Here is an 18,421-nt window from a genome sequence, read left to right as displayed (position 1 = left end):
ACAGAAATGGCCCACCATCACAAAAATCATACAGAGCCACACATAAATGGCCGACAATCACAAAAATCATACAGATCCAAACAGATCTGGCCATTTGCTATAAAAACTGTCACACAGGTGAACAATAGAGAGTATGATACAGAAGAGTCATACAGGGCCATGGATACAGTAGACTTACAATGATTAAAGATAGTCAAAACTGGAATCATTAAATGTTAACAAAAATGTTTAGAAGACGCATATATACTGTTAGTTTGGATTTATGACTGCATAAGTAACACAGAATTTTTACTTAACTACAACTTAAGTTTTAGTCATAACTGCAGACTTGACAATAAGGTGGTATTATATACATACTTAGTAATAAAACTTATCCAGCTACAGCATTAATTTATAGGGTTTAGGAAATTAAAGACACCAAGCATACATGTATTTAGAGAAAAAAATGTTGGGAAAAAATGAATAAATGAAATGCTAAGCAAATGTTTATCCCTTGTCTGCACACAGGTGAGCTTACAATCACTGACATTTTAATTAAAAATTAGCAGTAATTAATGTTAGCCAAAGTAATTGACATTGCATCTTGATGTGGTCATCTAGATCTCCTTGCGAGGTTCTTGCTTTTGTTAGGCGCAAGCACTGACCAGCATTCATTCCTTCACTGTAGGAAGAACTGCTCAACAAAAATAATTCATCATATGACTTTGGACAGGCTCTTCCCTGGATTATATTTGCATGGATAGGCTATTGACATCACTTGGAGACAGAATCTTGTATTAATTCTACTCAATATGGTAGAGCCAATATATATATACCAGGGAAAGTGTGTGAGCGTGCTTCCCTAACTTATAAGATTGGATCTTTCAGTATCTGGAGTGTGGTGATATCGGATGATTTGTTGTTGAATCTTTAGTGAGAGCTCCTTGGCTATAGCATTTTTCCTTACAATATTGGCCATGCATCCGAATATTACCTATCATTTGGCCTTTAAATTATTCATGGCCGACATTTCCTTCTATCTGTGGGCCTGATCTGACCCCATGTCATGAATCACAAGAGAAAAGGGAATGAATAGATTTTCATGGAGGACAAACCCCGAAGGACAAACCCCAGCTATTTTTGTTAGCATTGGCTGTTTTACAGTGTTTTTATCTTTTACTATCAACTGGATTGATACAGGAATAATTAAATCTGTAAAAATTATGGCGACATTACAGGACATCCCCACCTGCATCTTCTAGTTTTATCTGAGTACTGCGCCTCCCATTATAATTGGCAACATGCATAATGTGTTGGCTGTGACATTGTGTGTCTGACTCCTTACCAGGGATTCAAATACACAAAATCCTCACATATGTAACTTAGTACTCAACAACATTTATTTATTTCAATGTCATGGTTTTAAAGTGATTTTAACGAGAAAAGCAAGAGTACAAGTTCTAGTTTTAAGTAGCCCATGTCCGTTTCAATTGTTACATACACATTCTGAGTCAAATTTATGTGATATGATACAAAATGAGACAGGAAGAAAACCATGTCTAATTCAATGATATATATACCATAAACAATTGTATATATAACACACAACTTTATGGGGCCGTGGTTGCTAAGTGGTTAATTATAAGGTGTCCAGACACTTTATCACTAGCTAGCCCTCCACCTCTGGGTTCTGAGTTCGAAACCCATGTGGGGCAGTTGCCTGATACTGACTGTAGGCTGGTGTTTTTCTCTGGGTACTCTGGCTTTATTCCCCCTCCAAACCAGGCACATCCTTAATTGACCCTGGATGTTAATAGGATGTTAAACAAAATAAACCTTACCTAAAACACAACTTTATATCGAATGTTAAAAGTTTATATCCATGTCACACTTTGTGTTGTGACTAGTCATTGGATCAAAATAAAACTTGATTTAAATTTTGTATGTAAGCTTTAATGCAATATTAATGTTACAGTGTAAATACAGATTTCTACGAGGGGACTAAATCAAAGATTTCAAGAAACAGGTAATTGCAGAAAAAAGGAAAATCAGAATATGAGAATTTCGACATTGGGATTTTATTTTCAGGAAAAAGAAATATACTGTAGGAAAATAAAGACCTTGAAAATGAAACATTGTGTCATTGTATTACAGATACGATGTCTGCTGAACATCTGGGGAGTGATGCTGTTTATGCGGCTGTCTTGGGTGGTGGGACAGTCAGGGGTCGGCATGGCCACCCTCATCATACTCCTGTCTGCTGTAGTCACCACTCTCACATCCCTGTCCATGTCTGCCATATGTACCAATGGTGAAGTTAGAGGAGGTAAGTTTTGTCTCAAATGTTGAAGAGCTTTTCTGTGCAGCTGATACAAAACTAAATTTAACTCTTTTAGTGAAATGATACAATGTAATGTCAACAAAGCTGTGACTAATGTCACCCAATTATATCAATATAACTTCCAATATAGTGTCACCTTATGATATCAGCAAAACGTCCACAAATATCACCATATGGTAAAACTTCCCCCAATGTCATCCAGTGACATCAACAGAACTTCCTCTTATGTCACATTATGGCACTGGTAAAACAATCTCCACTAATGTCACCCAATGATACCAAAAAACTTCCTTTAATGTCACCCAAGGATATCAACAAAAATCCCTCTAATGTCACAAAATGACACCAGGAAACTTGCTCTGTCACACGAGGACACCAACATAATTTCCTCTAATGTCACCCAATAACACCAACATGACTTCCTCTAATGTCATGTAATGACACCAAAAATCTTGCTCTGTCACCCAATGACAACAACATAATTTCCTCTGTCACCCGATGACATCAACAAAAATTCCACTTTTGTCACCCATTGTTTTTTTGTAGCCAATTCAAGTAAGCACAAATTAGGTCCTTGGTGTATAAATAAAAAGTTTCCAAATACACAGGCAAAATGTCTTCATGTCAGTTCAGGTCAAATTCAGGTCAATTTCAGGTCATGATTTTCATGTCAAGATTTCCAGGTCAAATTGACCTGAAAAGAGCAGATTAGTCAATTCATGTCAAGAAATTGACCTAAATTTGACCTGAAAATGACCGGAATTTGCCCTGAATTGACATGAATTTGACATGAAAATTTCACCTCAAATTGACATGAAGATTTTTTCTGGTCAATTTGACCTTAAATTAACCTGAAATTGACCTGAAAACTTTACCTCAAATTGACATAAAGATTTTTCCAGGTCAATTTGACCTGAAATTAACCTGAACATTTCTTCATGCATATGTGACCTCAATTTCAGGTCATTTTCAGGTCAATTTCAGGTCAATTTCAGGTCAATATTTTTCAGGTCAAATTGACAGGAAAACATTTTGCCTGTGTACACATGTATCATACACTCTTGTTACAAAGTAAATTAACCTTTAAATTACAGTAGCGTGTCAGAAAGTGGAGACAATTATTGAAACACTGGTACCTTAACAATTTGCAGACAAATGTATTGTAGTTATAGCTGTATGTAGATGGAATGTTAAATGAGGTATTATGTATCGGTCTTTGTCACCACAGTATTCACTACAAACCATTCATTGTGATAACATGGCATTAGGTTTTCATACAATATTCATACATCAGAGTGAAAGCCTTGGCACTGTGAGCGAGATGATGTTGAGAACTTTAGGGATGGTTTCATCACCTAAGATTGATATGTCTGTTGAGTTGATATGGCGACAATTTACCAGCAAACTCAATCACAAGGGGCTTCGATTCTGTCTGTACCATATTTCATGTCCTATAGCTAGTTTACCATCACATTATATAGCAGGGAGTTTTTGTGGGTGTCATTTCATGTCCTAATTTACCATCACACTAAATAGCAAGGAGCTTCTCTGTTGGTATCATTTCATTTCCAAGTTTACCATCACACTAAATAGCAAGGAACTCTATTGGTGTCATAAATTCAATTTCCTAATTTACCATTTCACAAAATAGCAGAGAGCTTGTGTAGGTTTCATATTTCAAAAACCATTTTACCAATACCCTAAATAGCAAGGGGCCTCGGTAGGTGCCATTTCATGTCCTTATTTTGAGATGTGAGTTGTGTTGTCATATGGAAACAGTTTGCATATTATAATTTATATAACAAGTAATTTGTTCAAGTGCCTATTTTATTGACCTCCGATTCACAATTAGGCAATATGTCATTTGCCTGTATATAGATGTCAACCTTTTCATCTATCATTGAGTGTTTTTAGCTGCCTTTGTTTAAATACTGTGTACATTTTAAGTGAAGCATTTGTCAGGTTGATAACTTTGGGAAATAATTCCAAAACTGAAAGTGAAATATTTTGATCAATATTCTCCTATCAGTTTAATGAGTTTTGATAACAGTTGTCAATAAAAGTCCTTGCTGGTATAGAAAGTATAATTTGCATTGTTCACTTGATCAAACAGATAATTAATATTTACATACAGCGACTGACACCTTTGACAGGTGATGCATTAATGGATCAGTACCAAGCATTATCTTTCTGTTCCGGATGTGTAGCTTTTTCACATGATGTATCAGCACAAATTGGCCCATGCTAGCAATATGTAACGTCTCTTTGAAGATGTTATTCTTGATGACATCAGCATATTGGCAGATTGACAGCTAAATACATAATGAATAGGTTGGTATTTTTTATGCGATCATGAGATAACGGAAAATACTGTTGTCAGGCCATGGAATATTATCAGAAGTACTAATCCACCCGCATACCATTACATAGTCGAAAAATCTAAGGATTTAAACTGATATCTGATGTCATATGCTGAGTATGAAAGAATATTGATTAATGCCACTGTGATGTGGGACATATTGTACAGATGTAATGCAAAATTGTTGCTAGACCTTATAGCTGTCATGGAATTTTCTACTTCTGCACAATTTCGATTTGCAATTGGAAATTTTTCTATTAGATACTTTTTTACTGTCAAAAATTGATGGCTGATCATGATATTTCTCTGGATGGTATAAAATCTAAATACAGCCAGCTATAGCATCACTTTGCGGTTTTAATTGAAAGATGTCTGTTTGCTCTTCCACCTTAATTGGCTAGCCAATTAGTTTATACAGACAAATAGCACAAGATGGTAGATTGGAGAAAGTATTTCTTTTAGCCAATCAAGTTATCCCTTGAATCAGTGACTGGATTAGGAGGAGATGAAATTTTACGTCATGGACATTAATGATGAAGACGTTTTTGGTTCCTGGTATTTTAGGGTTCCGTATTATTGGTCAGTGATGAGAGATAACTAACTCACGGGCTAACGTCAACAAGTCATTGATGAGTGGGTGTATAGGGTGCAAGAACCTTGTTACAAGATAGCTGTGTCAGCATCTTCTATTTCTAACGTAGCTTTGTAGTTATATATAGAGGTACAATAGCACTATACATATTCAAAATAGGTGCTTTCAGTATATTTTATGGAGTATGTTATATATAGGATATTGTTCTTTTTTTTTTTTTGTTGAGAAGGTGTGTTTCTGTTTTAAGTTGTGTGAAATAACTTGGGAACAAAATTAGCATTTTATTACACAAAAACTGTTTGATAGCATTGCTCCTATATGTGTATTGTTCAATCAGACAACATGAAAAGGCTAGCTATAGGTTCCCAGACCACAAAAGTTTGTTTCCTCCTCTTCAAGTGCTGATTACCGGTAGATAAAAGCAACTGACCATGGGTTCTCAGTTTTGTATGTTATATGTTTTGGTATTTGTTTTATACAGATTGTCAATGTTATATGAGCATCCCTTTTTAAACCAGTTTGGAAAGGAGTGTTACAACTATGTTTCTACCACAATACCCTGTGTTATTCAACTCTCAGACCATCAGTTAATCATTACAGCTGTTGATTAACAATCTGTTTATACCACACGTGGTATAAACTCTGTACGCATTTCGATTGGCTAACATGGTGAACTTTGACCCAAGCTGCAATTGTTATTGACGTCATCAATAATCTAATGACGTCACATCACCGGGTCCCGGACGTCACCAGTACACTTTATTTGCATACGCGAAATTATACTTGGCCATGTTTCCCTTTGATTTAAGCCGATATTATTGTGGTAGAAACAGGTCACCTGACTCGAAATTGTTGGATATGGAATTTATTTCACACTCGTAAGTTATTTTTTAAGAGTTGCAAAAAACACTCGCTAAAGCTCGTATCTTTTGTAACTTTTAAAAAATAACTTACTCGTGTGAAATAAATTCCATATCCAACAACCACTCGTTGTGTAACCTCTATTTATACAATTATTCATTTTTCATTCTGGATTACAATATTGTTATCTTGCAGCTGTATAGACTAGAGTATACTGACACTGTGTCCGGCTAAATTTAATGTTTTCTGAAGTACAATATTCATTTTTCTTTCTGGATTCCTAAAAGTGCTGTATCTTGCTATGTAGACTAGTATATATACACACTATGTCTGGCTAAGTTTAATGTCTTTCTGAAGTACCTTGTTTACAGAATCTCCTACCTTAATTGAATTTCCATACCAGATGATCTGGTACGGCGTTCCAATTAACTGGCAACAGGTTAAGTAAAAGTGTGTAGTTTAAAAGGTAACTTTTAGAAGTGGCCTGCAAAATAAAGTTTCTAGATCAATACTTTGATTAAGATTTGTTGAAATAATTAATGTCTCTAAAGCAGGCAGTTATATTTAATTACATACTGGTATTTATGGGATGAAATGTCAAATACCAGTATCTAGTGCTACATATGTAGGGTGTTACACACTGGTAGCTGAAGGTTGAAATACCTGATTGAGTATCTTGTTTGTACATAATTATGTAGGCTGTTGCATACTGGTAGCTATACATTAAAATGTTAAAATACCAGTATCAAGTGCTACATATGTAGGCTGTCATATACTGGTAGCTATATGTTGATATGTTGAAATACCAGTATCGAGTGCTACATTATTTAGACTATTACAAATGTTGAAATAACAGTATCTAGTGCTACATATGCAGGCTGTTACGCAAGTTGAAATGTTGAAATAACAGTATCGAGTGCTACATATGCAGGCCGTTTCATAGGTTGAAAAAATGTTGAAAATACAAGTATCTAGAGCTGCGTATGCAGGCTGTTAAATACTGGTAGCTATAGGTTGAAATGTTGAAAGTGCTACATATTCAGGCTATCACAGGTTGAAATGTTGAAATACCAGTATCTAGTGCTAGGTATATATGCAGGCTGTTACATGAGTTGAAATGTTGAATATGCAAGCCGTTACACAAGTTGAAATGTTGAAATAGCATTATGCAGTGCTAGGTATGCAGGCTGTTAATGTTTATCAGAACTGCATTTGATTGATTTTACTGCAGTTCGCTCGACTGCATGTAGGCTAACTGCAGATTGATGAAATAATTTTGTGATTTGTTGTTAAAGAATGGTCAGCCTGAGTTAAAGATGGTGTTTCTTTTTAAGTGTGCAAGAGGTCATATGTATATAATTCAGCAAGCGATTGTTATCTGTACTTGTCACACCCATATCCATAGAGCCAAACAAATTTTACCCTGTCTTTAGTACTGCTAAGATTGATTTAGTCTGTAGTGAATACGTACACATACCCAGCATTTGTGCTGAAGATGTGTAGATCTGTAGACATACAGCTGGCTGTAACTGGTGGCCACTTCCTCTATCTGGTGAAACTTTGTTTATTTTACAACAATTCTGAAACAAGTTCTATCAACTTATATTAATCATGATAATTCCCTTGGATGGAAGCACAAAAAGGGTCTTAGTGTGGAAAGAAACCAGGTTATCTGGAGAAAACCCACATGGTAAGGTAACCCCTAACCTTTTCACATCTGATCGAGGAGTAGAACGTTACCCCCAGCCACCTGCATGAAATGCAAGTGTGTTATAATTACAACCGTGCTATAGCTGACCACCCTGTCTTATTACATACCTGTACTGTGTACATAGCATTACCTGTTAAGGATCAAGGCTGGGCATAGCTATAAATTCTAACTAAAACTAGATGTTACCAATTGGTCAAGGCACGTGAAAATAAAATGCTTGTCCCTCTGTTATTTTGGCAACGTTTTATCCTGAATCTTGGACCAAGTTTTAAGGTGTACTTCTGTAACACAATTGACCAATTTTGCTATTTAGGAAATTTTCAAATGAAAATGATTTCGTTGACAAGGGATGTTACTCTAACAAAAACAATGTTGATTCATAGAAACATTCAAAGTCAGCACTGTGTTCTGAAGTGATTTTTTTTCCACATGGTAAACTGGTATAGTACATTGTCAATTGAACAGAAGATTGTATAACATTTAGTTGTTTCAGAGAAGTAATACAATGGCAGACATTATGCTGCCAATCACTTCAAAGGGTTCATATCAAACTCGGCCAGTACTATTTATTATCACAGCATAACACAAAATTAAAGAAAACACAAAGAAAAAGACAATTTCAGGATCACAGAGAAATATTTATGTGATATTTCACTGATCCAGGCACTTCAAAGCCAAAATGGTGTAAAAATCATTAAATTTCATTTTCTATGTGCAGATGGTACACAGGTATAAACATGTTTTTTTTATGAAGTCAGGAATTCACTGTTCTTTAGTTTAGCCTACATGCTCAGTCTGATAACAGATCAAAGAACTGATTGATAGATAGATATATATATACCCTGATATATAAGTAATGCTGCAGTGTGTAACTTAACATTGATACCCCGCTACATATTAGTAAGGCTGCGGTCTGTTAACAATGGCTGTTTGTAGTATTTCCCCTGGTATTTACAGGCTTATATGACCTTTGATTAACCTACCATTTCATAATATAAATAAGTACTCTTTGTGTTATTGGGACTTGCCTTGAACTATTTCAGTATGTATATAACCCTTCCTATTCAGGTTAGGAAATTAAACTAGTGTAATGCTTGATTAATCTGGACCATTTTATGATATATATTATAATAAGAACCAATTGTGCTGTGGGATTTGCCTTGAATTATTTATGATATAACCCTTCCTATTTGTGTTAGTTAATTATAGAAAACAAAATAGTGTATTGCTTGAATTAGGTATATATTCATCAAGCAAATACAATCTTTCCTCTTATCTCCTTGCGAAAGTCTTAATTGGAAAAAAAAAATGTGTGTAGAATAATGTGCTGTTATGACATACATGTTAAACTAGACTACAGTCTCTGCAATGAAAGGATATGACGGATTCTCTATTCTCTCATATCTCGCCATGTTGGATGGAGTCTGATAGAACTTCTTATTCAAAAGTCATCAAATTATGACAATTGTTTATCGGCAAATTATACATTCGTTCATTATTGAACAATGTAAAGAATACAATTTTTGTGCAAACTTATAGTTTGGCAAAAATGGGTATGATCTTTCAGAATGTCATAAGTATTTTTGGTAAAAATCTCAAAAACAGAAATTTGAAAAAAAAAAAAAAAAAAAAATGGATGGTCAAGGGACCTTTTTGCCAGAAGTTTGGTTGTGATTTTAGAGAAACAGACCCTTTTATTATGTGTGGTAGGATAGAGATATTCCACCTGAGGGTTACAAACTGTGGTGAAAACCTCAAGCCTCCGGTTTCACCACATAATGTGACCCTAGGGTGGAATATCTCTATCCTACATACACACATATATGAAAGAGTCTTATATTCCTAGGGGATTCAGATTGTGTGATCAACCAGCATCAATTGAATTACAATTGTTATGCATTAACTCAACCATTCAATAATTTACTGTCAGAAAATGTCGCTAGTGGAGCAAAACCATTCAATTATAAATTACTGTCAGAATATGTCACCAGTAGAGCGAAGATTCAACATTTCTTGTTTCTTTTTAACGAATTTAAAACATATGAATTTGTTTATTTCTCTCCATTATTGATGGAGATGTATGGTTTTCATGCTGTCTGCCTTCATGTCTTTATAGATGTGATGTATCACTCGGGTTTAAAAGTATATATGATAATAAATCATTGTTATTTTTGAACTGTTGTGTCCTTATTTAGTAAATTGTTTGGTAAGGAGGAAAGAATGCAGGTAAATGGGTTTGCTTTGGAGGTAATGCGTCTTCAGAAAGAACTTTGGTTATGTTTATATATAAATATCACTCTGTCAATCTCATGGACTATATGTAGACAATTAAATACAAAATTGTGACTTTTAAAAGATAAAAGGTTTGACTCATATTCTACACCATTGGATTGATTGATGTGACCATAATGTACTATAGCTGGTTTCAAAACGTCCAAATCATAAAGCAAAACTAGAAACTTATGTGTAGATCTTCAAATATAATGTTTCTATATCAATAATATTAATATTGCGTGCTAGACATAGAAGGAGAATATTTGGCTACAGTTAACCAATTAATGTAAATCCGCATGTGGTTGATTATAAACAAGATGTATACTTCTAGACCGGACAAATTGAAGCCAATGCTGTGGCTATAATAATTCATTTAATACTCATGACAACAAGCCCAGCTCTTTGTTGTAGCTACAATGATCTTGTACCGAAATTGCATAAATTGCACCTGCCTGACCTTGCAGTTGTATTACATAAATGTGCACAAGACAGATTAGCTTGAGGTTACAGGTGTGTTTATCCCAGAGAATAACAGGAAAACATAAACCTTTTAGGTAGAGACATTCATGAAGTTAGCAATCAATCTCAATTTGAAAGGCAGTACACAGAAGCATGGAGTCTGGGTCTCTCAACGTGTATAAAGCTCAGTGTGGGCCAAATTCCTGTCAAATAAGTCATCTAAACTGGTACATTAACAGGCTTGAGTCTTTCATACCAGGAAGAAAGTGTGATAATTCTGAAAGGCCCATATTAGCAAACCCCAAGATCAAATACTGCGGTCCCTGAGGTGATATTATGTGTAATTTATTTGGCCATATCTCAATTAATTTGAGGTTTACATGATGTTGTAACACTTCCATAGTGCATTCAATATGATGTTGATATCGATTGTTTGATGTATAAAGTTTAGGAAGGCTATACTTTGCCATTACCAGGACTTTATTGCCTCCAGCAGACAGAGAACTCCAGCTCTACCTTTCACTAATACACCTTGATAAGCAATTTTACAGGTTCATTAGTAAAATATTGCTTTTATCTAATAATGTAACTGTAGGACCAATCATTTTCTGATCAATATTTTTCAGAACATTTCAAATTTGGCTTTACCAAACCAAGACACGAATTTCCCTGAAACATTTTGCATGACGTTAATTGGGTATTGCTGCTGTACAATTCATTTTGTTGGTTAATTAAAATCTGGAGAGTCTTTTTAAATAAAGTGATTATTTTTTTGTCTTTTTCCCTGTCAGTTTGAATTTTAGATGTCTGCTCTTGCTGAGCTGATGCTTATTAAGATTGATCAGTATTGAGGTTCACAGATTGCTTCACTGCCATGGGAAGATATAATTAACTTCATTAGCCATATGGTGAGAGTGTAGTGCTATTATATAATATACTTATTGATCTAGTCTGTCTTGTACAATTAAGCTAAAAGACATGATAATCTGTTCCCTGTCTATCCATTTGCATATATAGTCTTGTCCTGTAAATCACTTGGATATTGTGAATACTTTATTTTGCGAACTATTCTGTTCAGACATATTCATGAATACATAATTTTACGAACGCTGATCAGGAAAGAATTTAAGTTCATGAATGATGACTTTACAAGACGTCTTAAATTGGTCATCATCCATAGGTGTTGTTTTCCTACAAATCCAAGAAGGATTTGAAGTCCCAACTGACTCTCCTCATTGTACGGCTGGCTTTTTCAGTCCAATAAATGAGTTGATTGGATAAATTTCAAGCATGAAAGCCTAAAAGTGTGACTTGAAAGCTTAATTTCTAGTCCAATAAACAAGTTGATTGGATAAATCAAGCCTAAAAGTGTGACTTAAGATCAACTCACAAAGTTTCAATGACAAATTATGCCATCAGCTGAAATTCTATATCTGAAAGATTCTAGATCTCAGAACATAATAGGATGGAAGCCAAATTGAGCTGGTTGACATTCTGACTTTAAACTCAGTAAGGAGAAATCCTCTCAGAATGTAATTTGCGCTGTAACTCGTCCTATAGAATAATGAGGCAGAGATTTTTTTGTCACTACTAATAAGAACAAACAAGACTTGACCCTTTCCATCAGTGCCGAGTGGTGTCCTGCGGTCCGAGTATGTAACGGCTATTGATCGACAACTACTTCCTTATCAGTGGTGTTTGGATCACTCTATTAGTGGTGTATGTGGTCATATTGATTGTGGTTAAGGATAGACAATAATGTGTATATATCTCCTTGGGGGCCTTTATGGTCACCTGATCTGGAACATACTAACATTGATTACAGTAATCAAGTGATCAATTCATATAGATATTACAATATATCACAAGGACGTTGTGAAATGTAGTTGTGTCGATCAACATTTTTGATGTAGGTATCCATAGATATTACAATATATCATAACTAGGACATTGTCAAATGTAGTTGTTTTTTATCTACATTTCTGATGTAGGTTTTCAGATATTGCAATATATCTCAATTAGGACATTGTGAAATGTAGATGTGTCATTCAACATTTCTGATGTATGGAGACTATGAATTCAAGGCCAGGAGAGGATACAAGTCAAATGTTGTCTTCCTTATTTATAAGACATGGAAACATAATAACAAAATACTTAGAACCTGTTATGTTATATATTAATATATTTTTGCAGGAGATATCAAAGAAAGACACCACTACCTTTGTCATTGACGTGATTATGTGACATCAATGTATTGTACCTTGTGATGTCACAATGGTTGATGTATAACACTTTATGTATATATAGAGAACATTTATGTGGTGGTATCAAGTGTGTATACTTTATTGGGAAACATCACCGAATTTGATGCCTCTGACATATACTTTACCAGTTACCAAGGGTGAAACTCTCAGATGTTTTTTAATCTATATCCTACTTGTAATCAAGATTGAAACACTGTCAAAGGTGACCTCTGACCTACTGATTGCCATGGTTGAAACACTGACTTGTTTAAGACCTCAAACCTACCAGTCACCATGCTAGCATGATCTAGAACTTTTGCCTACTGATTGCCAAGCTAAGGTTGAAACATACAACAAGACCTCAAACCTACCTATCACCAGGGTTGAAATGCTAACATGCACATATGTTCTAGACCTCAAAATTATCAATACAGGTAATTAAGAGAGTTGAAAACTTGCCAAGGTGTTCTAGACCTAAACCTACTAAAAACCAAGGTTGAAACACAAGGATGTTCTAAACCTCAAACTTGAGACATTTTAAAACCTCAAACCTACCAGAAACCAGGGTTTAAACAGATACACTATCATAGATGTTCTAGACCTTATCTAACCTGTCAACATAGTCAGAGCACTGTCAATGTTTGGTGTTCTAGATCTCAAGGCCAGCAACGGCTGGTTTATATTGGTTTCTGTAATTTAATGGGTCCATTTTCTTGCAATTTATGTATTTTTTCATAAAATGTCTTGACTGAATTTTGTTGTAGTTTTACTGTCTCCTTGGAATGTCGCTGCAAATAACATTAAAGATATATATATGTTGACATAGACATGATATAGGCACTGTGCATGCTAATAAACCTTGATAGCTGTCTAGATTTGGTCATAAAGTCATCATTTTAGTCATGTTTTCTTCCCAAAAGGCTGTAGATGTATTTACAATATGGGGACGGAACGAGTGGGTGACCATGCATGTCTTTCTGGTATTTTGAGGAATTTTGTTATACAGAATTGAGAAATAAGATATGTGTAACGAAAATTAAGAATGTGCCATCAGAATTAGATTATGATAGTGTGAGCTTTTGTATATTCTGATTTCTTAATTATGGTAATTATATATAGGAACATGTAAAAAAGATGTTTTATGACAGAATGTTGCATATATATTCATCAAAGATGTAGAATTGCTGATAGTGTTTATACACTGCCTGTCACAAAAATGCATCAAATGTCATCCACAGTATAGAATTATAGCTTATTTTCACCAACAAGTGAAAAAAAATATTAACAACATCCAAAAACGAATGCCTGTAAAACCAAAAGTTAACTACGTAATGAAAAGGTTGGAGCATGATGGAATTTCTTCAGATGTTGAAACAGATAAAAATATCATTTTAACATTAATTGTATAAAAAAAAAAAGAGAACAAAACACTAGCAAGAAAATTCCATGATTATGATAGTGTCAAAGTTCTCCTAAAACTTTGAATTGGTAAATCTGTCCTGGAAATTAGATTAGTCCATTTGTCACTGAGCTATCAAAGCTTTCGGATCTGATCTGTTTCCATATTAGGCTATCAGCACTATTGGTTTGGTGATATAAGCTTTCGGCACATTCCATGCCCACTCACTTTAAACAAGAGAATGGTTAACCAGAGATGGAAACAGTTCTATTTACAAATTTAAACAGAATAGGAGTTTCTGCTTTAAATGCAGAAAATTTTTTATTGAATAAACTGTAAAAGTTCAGTGTTCGATAAAATCTTGCTATACTTAGTCTGTACCTGGTACCATTTGGTGTAGAGCCAGATCTTGGCTAAAATTTGTATGCATTTAAATGTAAAAAAAAAATAGGATGTGTAAAATGTAAACTTGATTTATTTTACAACAGTTGCAAAATAAGTTATATCAACTTATATTAGTCACTCTTTTTCACCCAAATTGAAGTGCCAAAAATAAGGATATATCCTGTAAAAGCAATGATTACCATATATAGGTATTCTCATAAAAATTTCATCAAGGTCATTATTATAGTTATTACCTGCCATTGTGGGGGGATGGGGGGGGAGGCATATATAATGTTACCCGGCCATGACCGTTAATCTCATTTTGTCCCATCGATGACACATCTTGAGTACCCTTCTGTAGATTTGGCTCTTATTAACACCATGCATATTTATTATTATCATAACATCAAGTTCTGCTCCTGATCACATTCTGATGGTCAAGGTTAAAGGGTTAAAAGTCACTTTTGACTCCTTTTGCATGGGGTGCATTGTTACATTAGGGATGAGAGCATTAATTATCTCACAGAAATTTTATAGTTAATTTCATAATCTCTGATATTAAAGTATTTTTGTTTCCCTATGACGACTTAAGTTTGATTAGATTTCAATGGAACCTGGTTAGATATTTGAAGGGAAGATCAAGCCTTTGTTTGAAATTAGCAGAATTTACCCATACCTAATTATCATACTGTGAATGATCACTATATGCACTCATAACATTCATAAACATGTTATTGGATTAATTGTAAAAGAACTTGATCAGCCAATATATAGCTATGTTTAAGGAGGCAGAGGAAATGAACACTTATCAGCAGAATTCATTTTCAGTCCCCTTTAAAGGGCTGATCAAAATGCCGTTATTAGTGTTTGTGCTACTTCAAAATTCAGTATTAATGCCTGTATAGCCATCTTGGATTATGGGTACCTATACTTGTGTCCTGAAATCTTTCATATTAATGAAAAAGAAGTATTTAAAACACTCTTCACCACCACAATTCAACAACAGCATTAAATCATTGGTTGGAAACTGTCTAAAATTCATAAAAATGGATATAGTAAATATTCATAGCTTAGAGAATTCCACAAGAGTTAAAATGCATGGGTTTTAAAAGTTGCTACAAGAAAGGAAGAATTTTGCTTTGGAGATGACACAATTTAATTCTGCGGTCTGCCAGTAATCAGTGGATTGTATTTTGGTGTATACAACCTTCAACTGTTAATTAGCCTTTTGACTCAGTGCTGTGTCTTTCCTGAAAATCATTGGATTAGCCAGACACGTGGTCAGAAACTGTAACCTGTAGAAAATTAAGGCCAGACTTGACTTTGTTCAGAATATGTAGACAACTGATTAGCCGACGTCATTTGGATTCTCCGATTAGCAGTACTCTAGCTATATACGTTGTATCACCATGACTGCCGACATGCATCCTTTCGCTCCTCTTTCTTAATTGATTGGTTTTGTACTTTTTACATATTCACACTGTGAATACATTATCTTTCCTGTTAAACTTGATGAGAGGCTTTTGAGAAAAATTGATAATCAAGTTATGGAGGACTCAAGCATTCCTGTAGTTATTTTTGGGTTGAGCATTGGTTTACACATCGTAGAACTTTTAATTAAGGATGATGTTCTGTTCTTCCCTAAAATGCATCACCATTTTGTTGTAACACAAAATTGATCCAGAGTTCTTAATCAATACAGAAACTCACATTCTACAGTAAAATCCTACACCATCTGCTTACACTTATTATCAAGGATGTACTTATTCCAGTTTTAGAAATTTGACATTTGAAGATGATCTTGAAAGAATTTGGAAACAACTTGTCTATATTGTATGCCCTGTTGAAGTCTGGTACATCAAAAGTGCAGATTTTATCATCCTCATGACATGCTTCAAAAGTTCAGTTATTGTCCTCATAGGTCAAAGGTCACAATTATTGTCCTCATAGGTAAAAAGAAGTTGCATGTATTGTCCTCATAAGTCAAAAGGTCAAAGGTATAGTCCAAATTTTGGTATTTAGTAACAGGTAAAAATGACACAACATTCTCTTGTCAATTTGTCCATTAATTACCTCAAGGTCAAAGTTACAGCTAGGTCAAATAAATGGTTGTTTGTTTATTTGTTTGCTTGGTTACTGCCCCTTAAAAAGCCAATGTCATTTTGAGGCAGGGTCTGCTTGTTGTAGTTGGTGACAACCTCACTGAACAACATACAGGAGGTCTGCTTTCATCCAGAGAAATTAGTGTCTAGCCCAAAGATACAAAAAACCATTACAGTGCAGACCAGTCCATTTCTCAGCTTCCTGCTACACAAACTGATACAAGAAGGAATTGTCGAACCACACACCTCGGATCTTCACCTGAGGTTACATGGCCAGTGCTCTAACCGACTGAGATAGGTCAAAGTCAGATTGCTGCAGTGCATTTACTGACCATAACACAACACTAAATTACTGAACACTACTTGATCAAATTAAATGAATTTGAATACCACAAAATGATAGGCTCACAATATAACAATGTTTATTGTATGTAGCTGATGTTCAAAGACCTTCCTATTACCTGAGCAGTTGTGAAACTCTATCATAGCAAACTAAAGGTTTAATGATAAAAAAATAAAATGCATCATACATTCCTGAACCTGATGAAACTGCCCTTTTTAATTGGTATTTGATGGCACTGTGTGTCACATATCTCGTACTTGCAATCCATTACTTTAGAGTCAAGGTCACAACTTGGATTGATGATCAAATAACTGATAATTGTGTGTAAATTTTGAGTGTTAAACAGTTTATGTTATAACTATATAGCTATAGGATTGTGTTGATTGTATATGGTGTTTACCTTGTCGGCCTCTGTTATGGCCTATTAAGATCAAAGTTACATGGGAGTTGGCCATGGGATACTGCATTCTGAATTCATATTCTTGTCATTATTGTAATTGAAAATTAACTATTCCTACATTTAATTAAAGATGACCTTAATTTAACATAATTACCATAAATTCTGTAGCTTATTTCCCATAAGAACATGTGATACATGTATAAGATGTATTCATTGTCTAGACATTGTATATATAATTGGAAGTGTTTCTGTTGATGTAGAATCCAAATGAAATGGAATCTCAAAAAGGAGACACCAATTTGTATATGCCCATCAAAGTATGACAGGAGTATGCATAGTTTTATACATCTGTCCAGCATAAACTATTGTTTACAGAGAATCTTATCCTACATTTTTAAACCAAACTCTTTGAAATTTGATAGCCTTTATAATCATGATATGAATGTATAGTTACAGTGTTCCCCTGATCAGCATTTTGATTCAACAGTTTTTTTTTTTTTTAAGTTATATTGCCCTTGGTTCATTTCATCATTTGATTTCTTGGTGAGCTTTATAATAACAATATTAAGCAGTGTTTTCCTGATGAGTCGCATTTTGATTTGACTAGTTTCTCAAAAAGTATAGCCCTTTGTTTATTTCAGTATTTGAATCCTGTTGATTTTGTTTTGAGATATTTCCCTCTGTTTCAAATAATTTCTTTCAAACTTTGTAGTTTCCATGAAATTGTACTTTCCCAGTGACATATTGATACAACAATTAATGTTTCGTTTATGTATTTGTATTCATTTTGATAAAAAAAATTTTTTTTACAGGAGGTGCCTATTTCATGATATCACGAAGTCTAGGACCAGAGTTTGGGGGTGCCATAGGCTTGGTGTTTTCTGTAGCCAATGCTGTTGCTGTGGCCATGTATGTTGTGGGCTTCGCAGAGACTGTCAGAGACATCCTCAAGGTAACTCAACACATTGTGTCTT

General features: G+C 34.5%; 1 protein-coding gene across 1 annotated transcript in view; it reads left to right on the top strand.

Annotated features, from left to right (window-relative positions):
- Nucleotides 1-18,421, top strand: part of LOC117335194 (solute carrier family 12 member 2-like) — a 51,584-nt gene that overhangs the window by 8,440 nt on the left and 24,723 nt on the right. Inside the window, exons 3-4 of the mRNA XM_033895177.1 lie at nt 2,134-2,305; nt 18,260-18,399. Of these exons, the coding sequence (XP_033751068.1) occupies nt 2,134-2,305; nt 18,260-18,399 (312 nt within the window). The remainder of the gene's footprint in view (nt 1-2,133; nt 2,306-18,259; nt 18,400-18,421) is intronic.

The sequence above is a fragment of the Pecten maximus genome, chromosome 9, assembly GCF_902652985.1.
Source record: "Pecten maximus chromosome 9, xPecMax1.1, whole genome shotgun sequence".
NCBI classification, from domain to species: Eukaryota; Metazoa; Mollusca; class Bivalvia; order Pectinida; family Pectinidae; genus Pecten; species Pecten maximus.
Note: the sequence above shows the minus strand (reverse complement) of the source record. Positions and strands in the feature narration are given on the sequence as shown.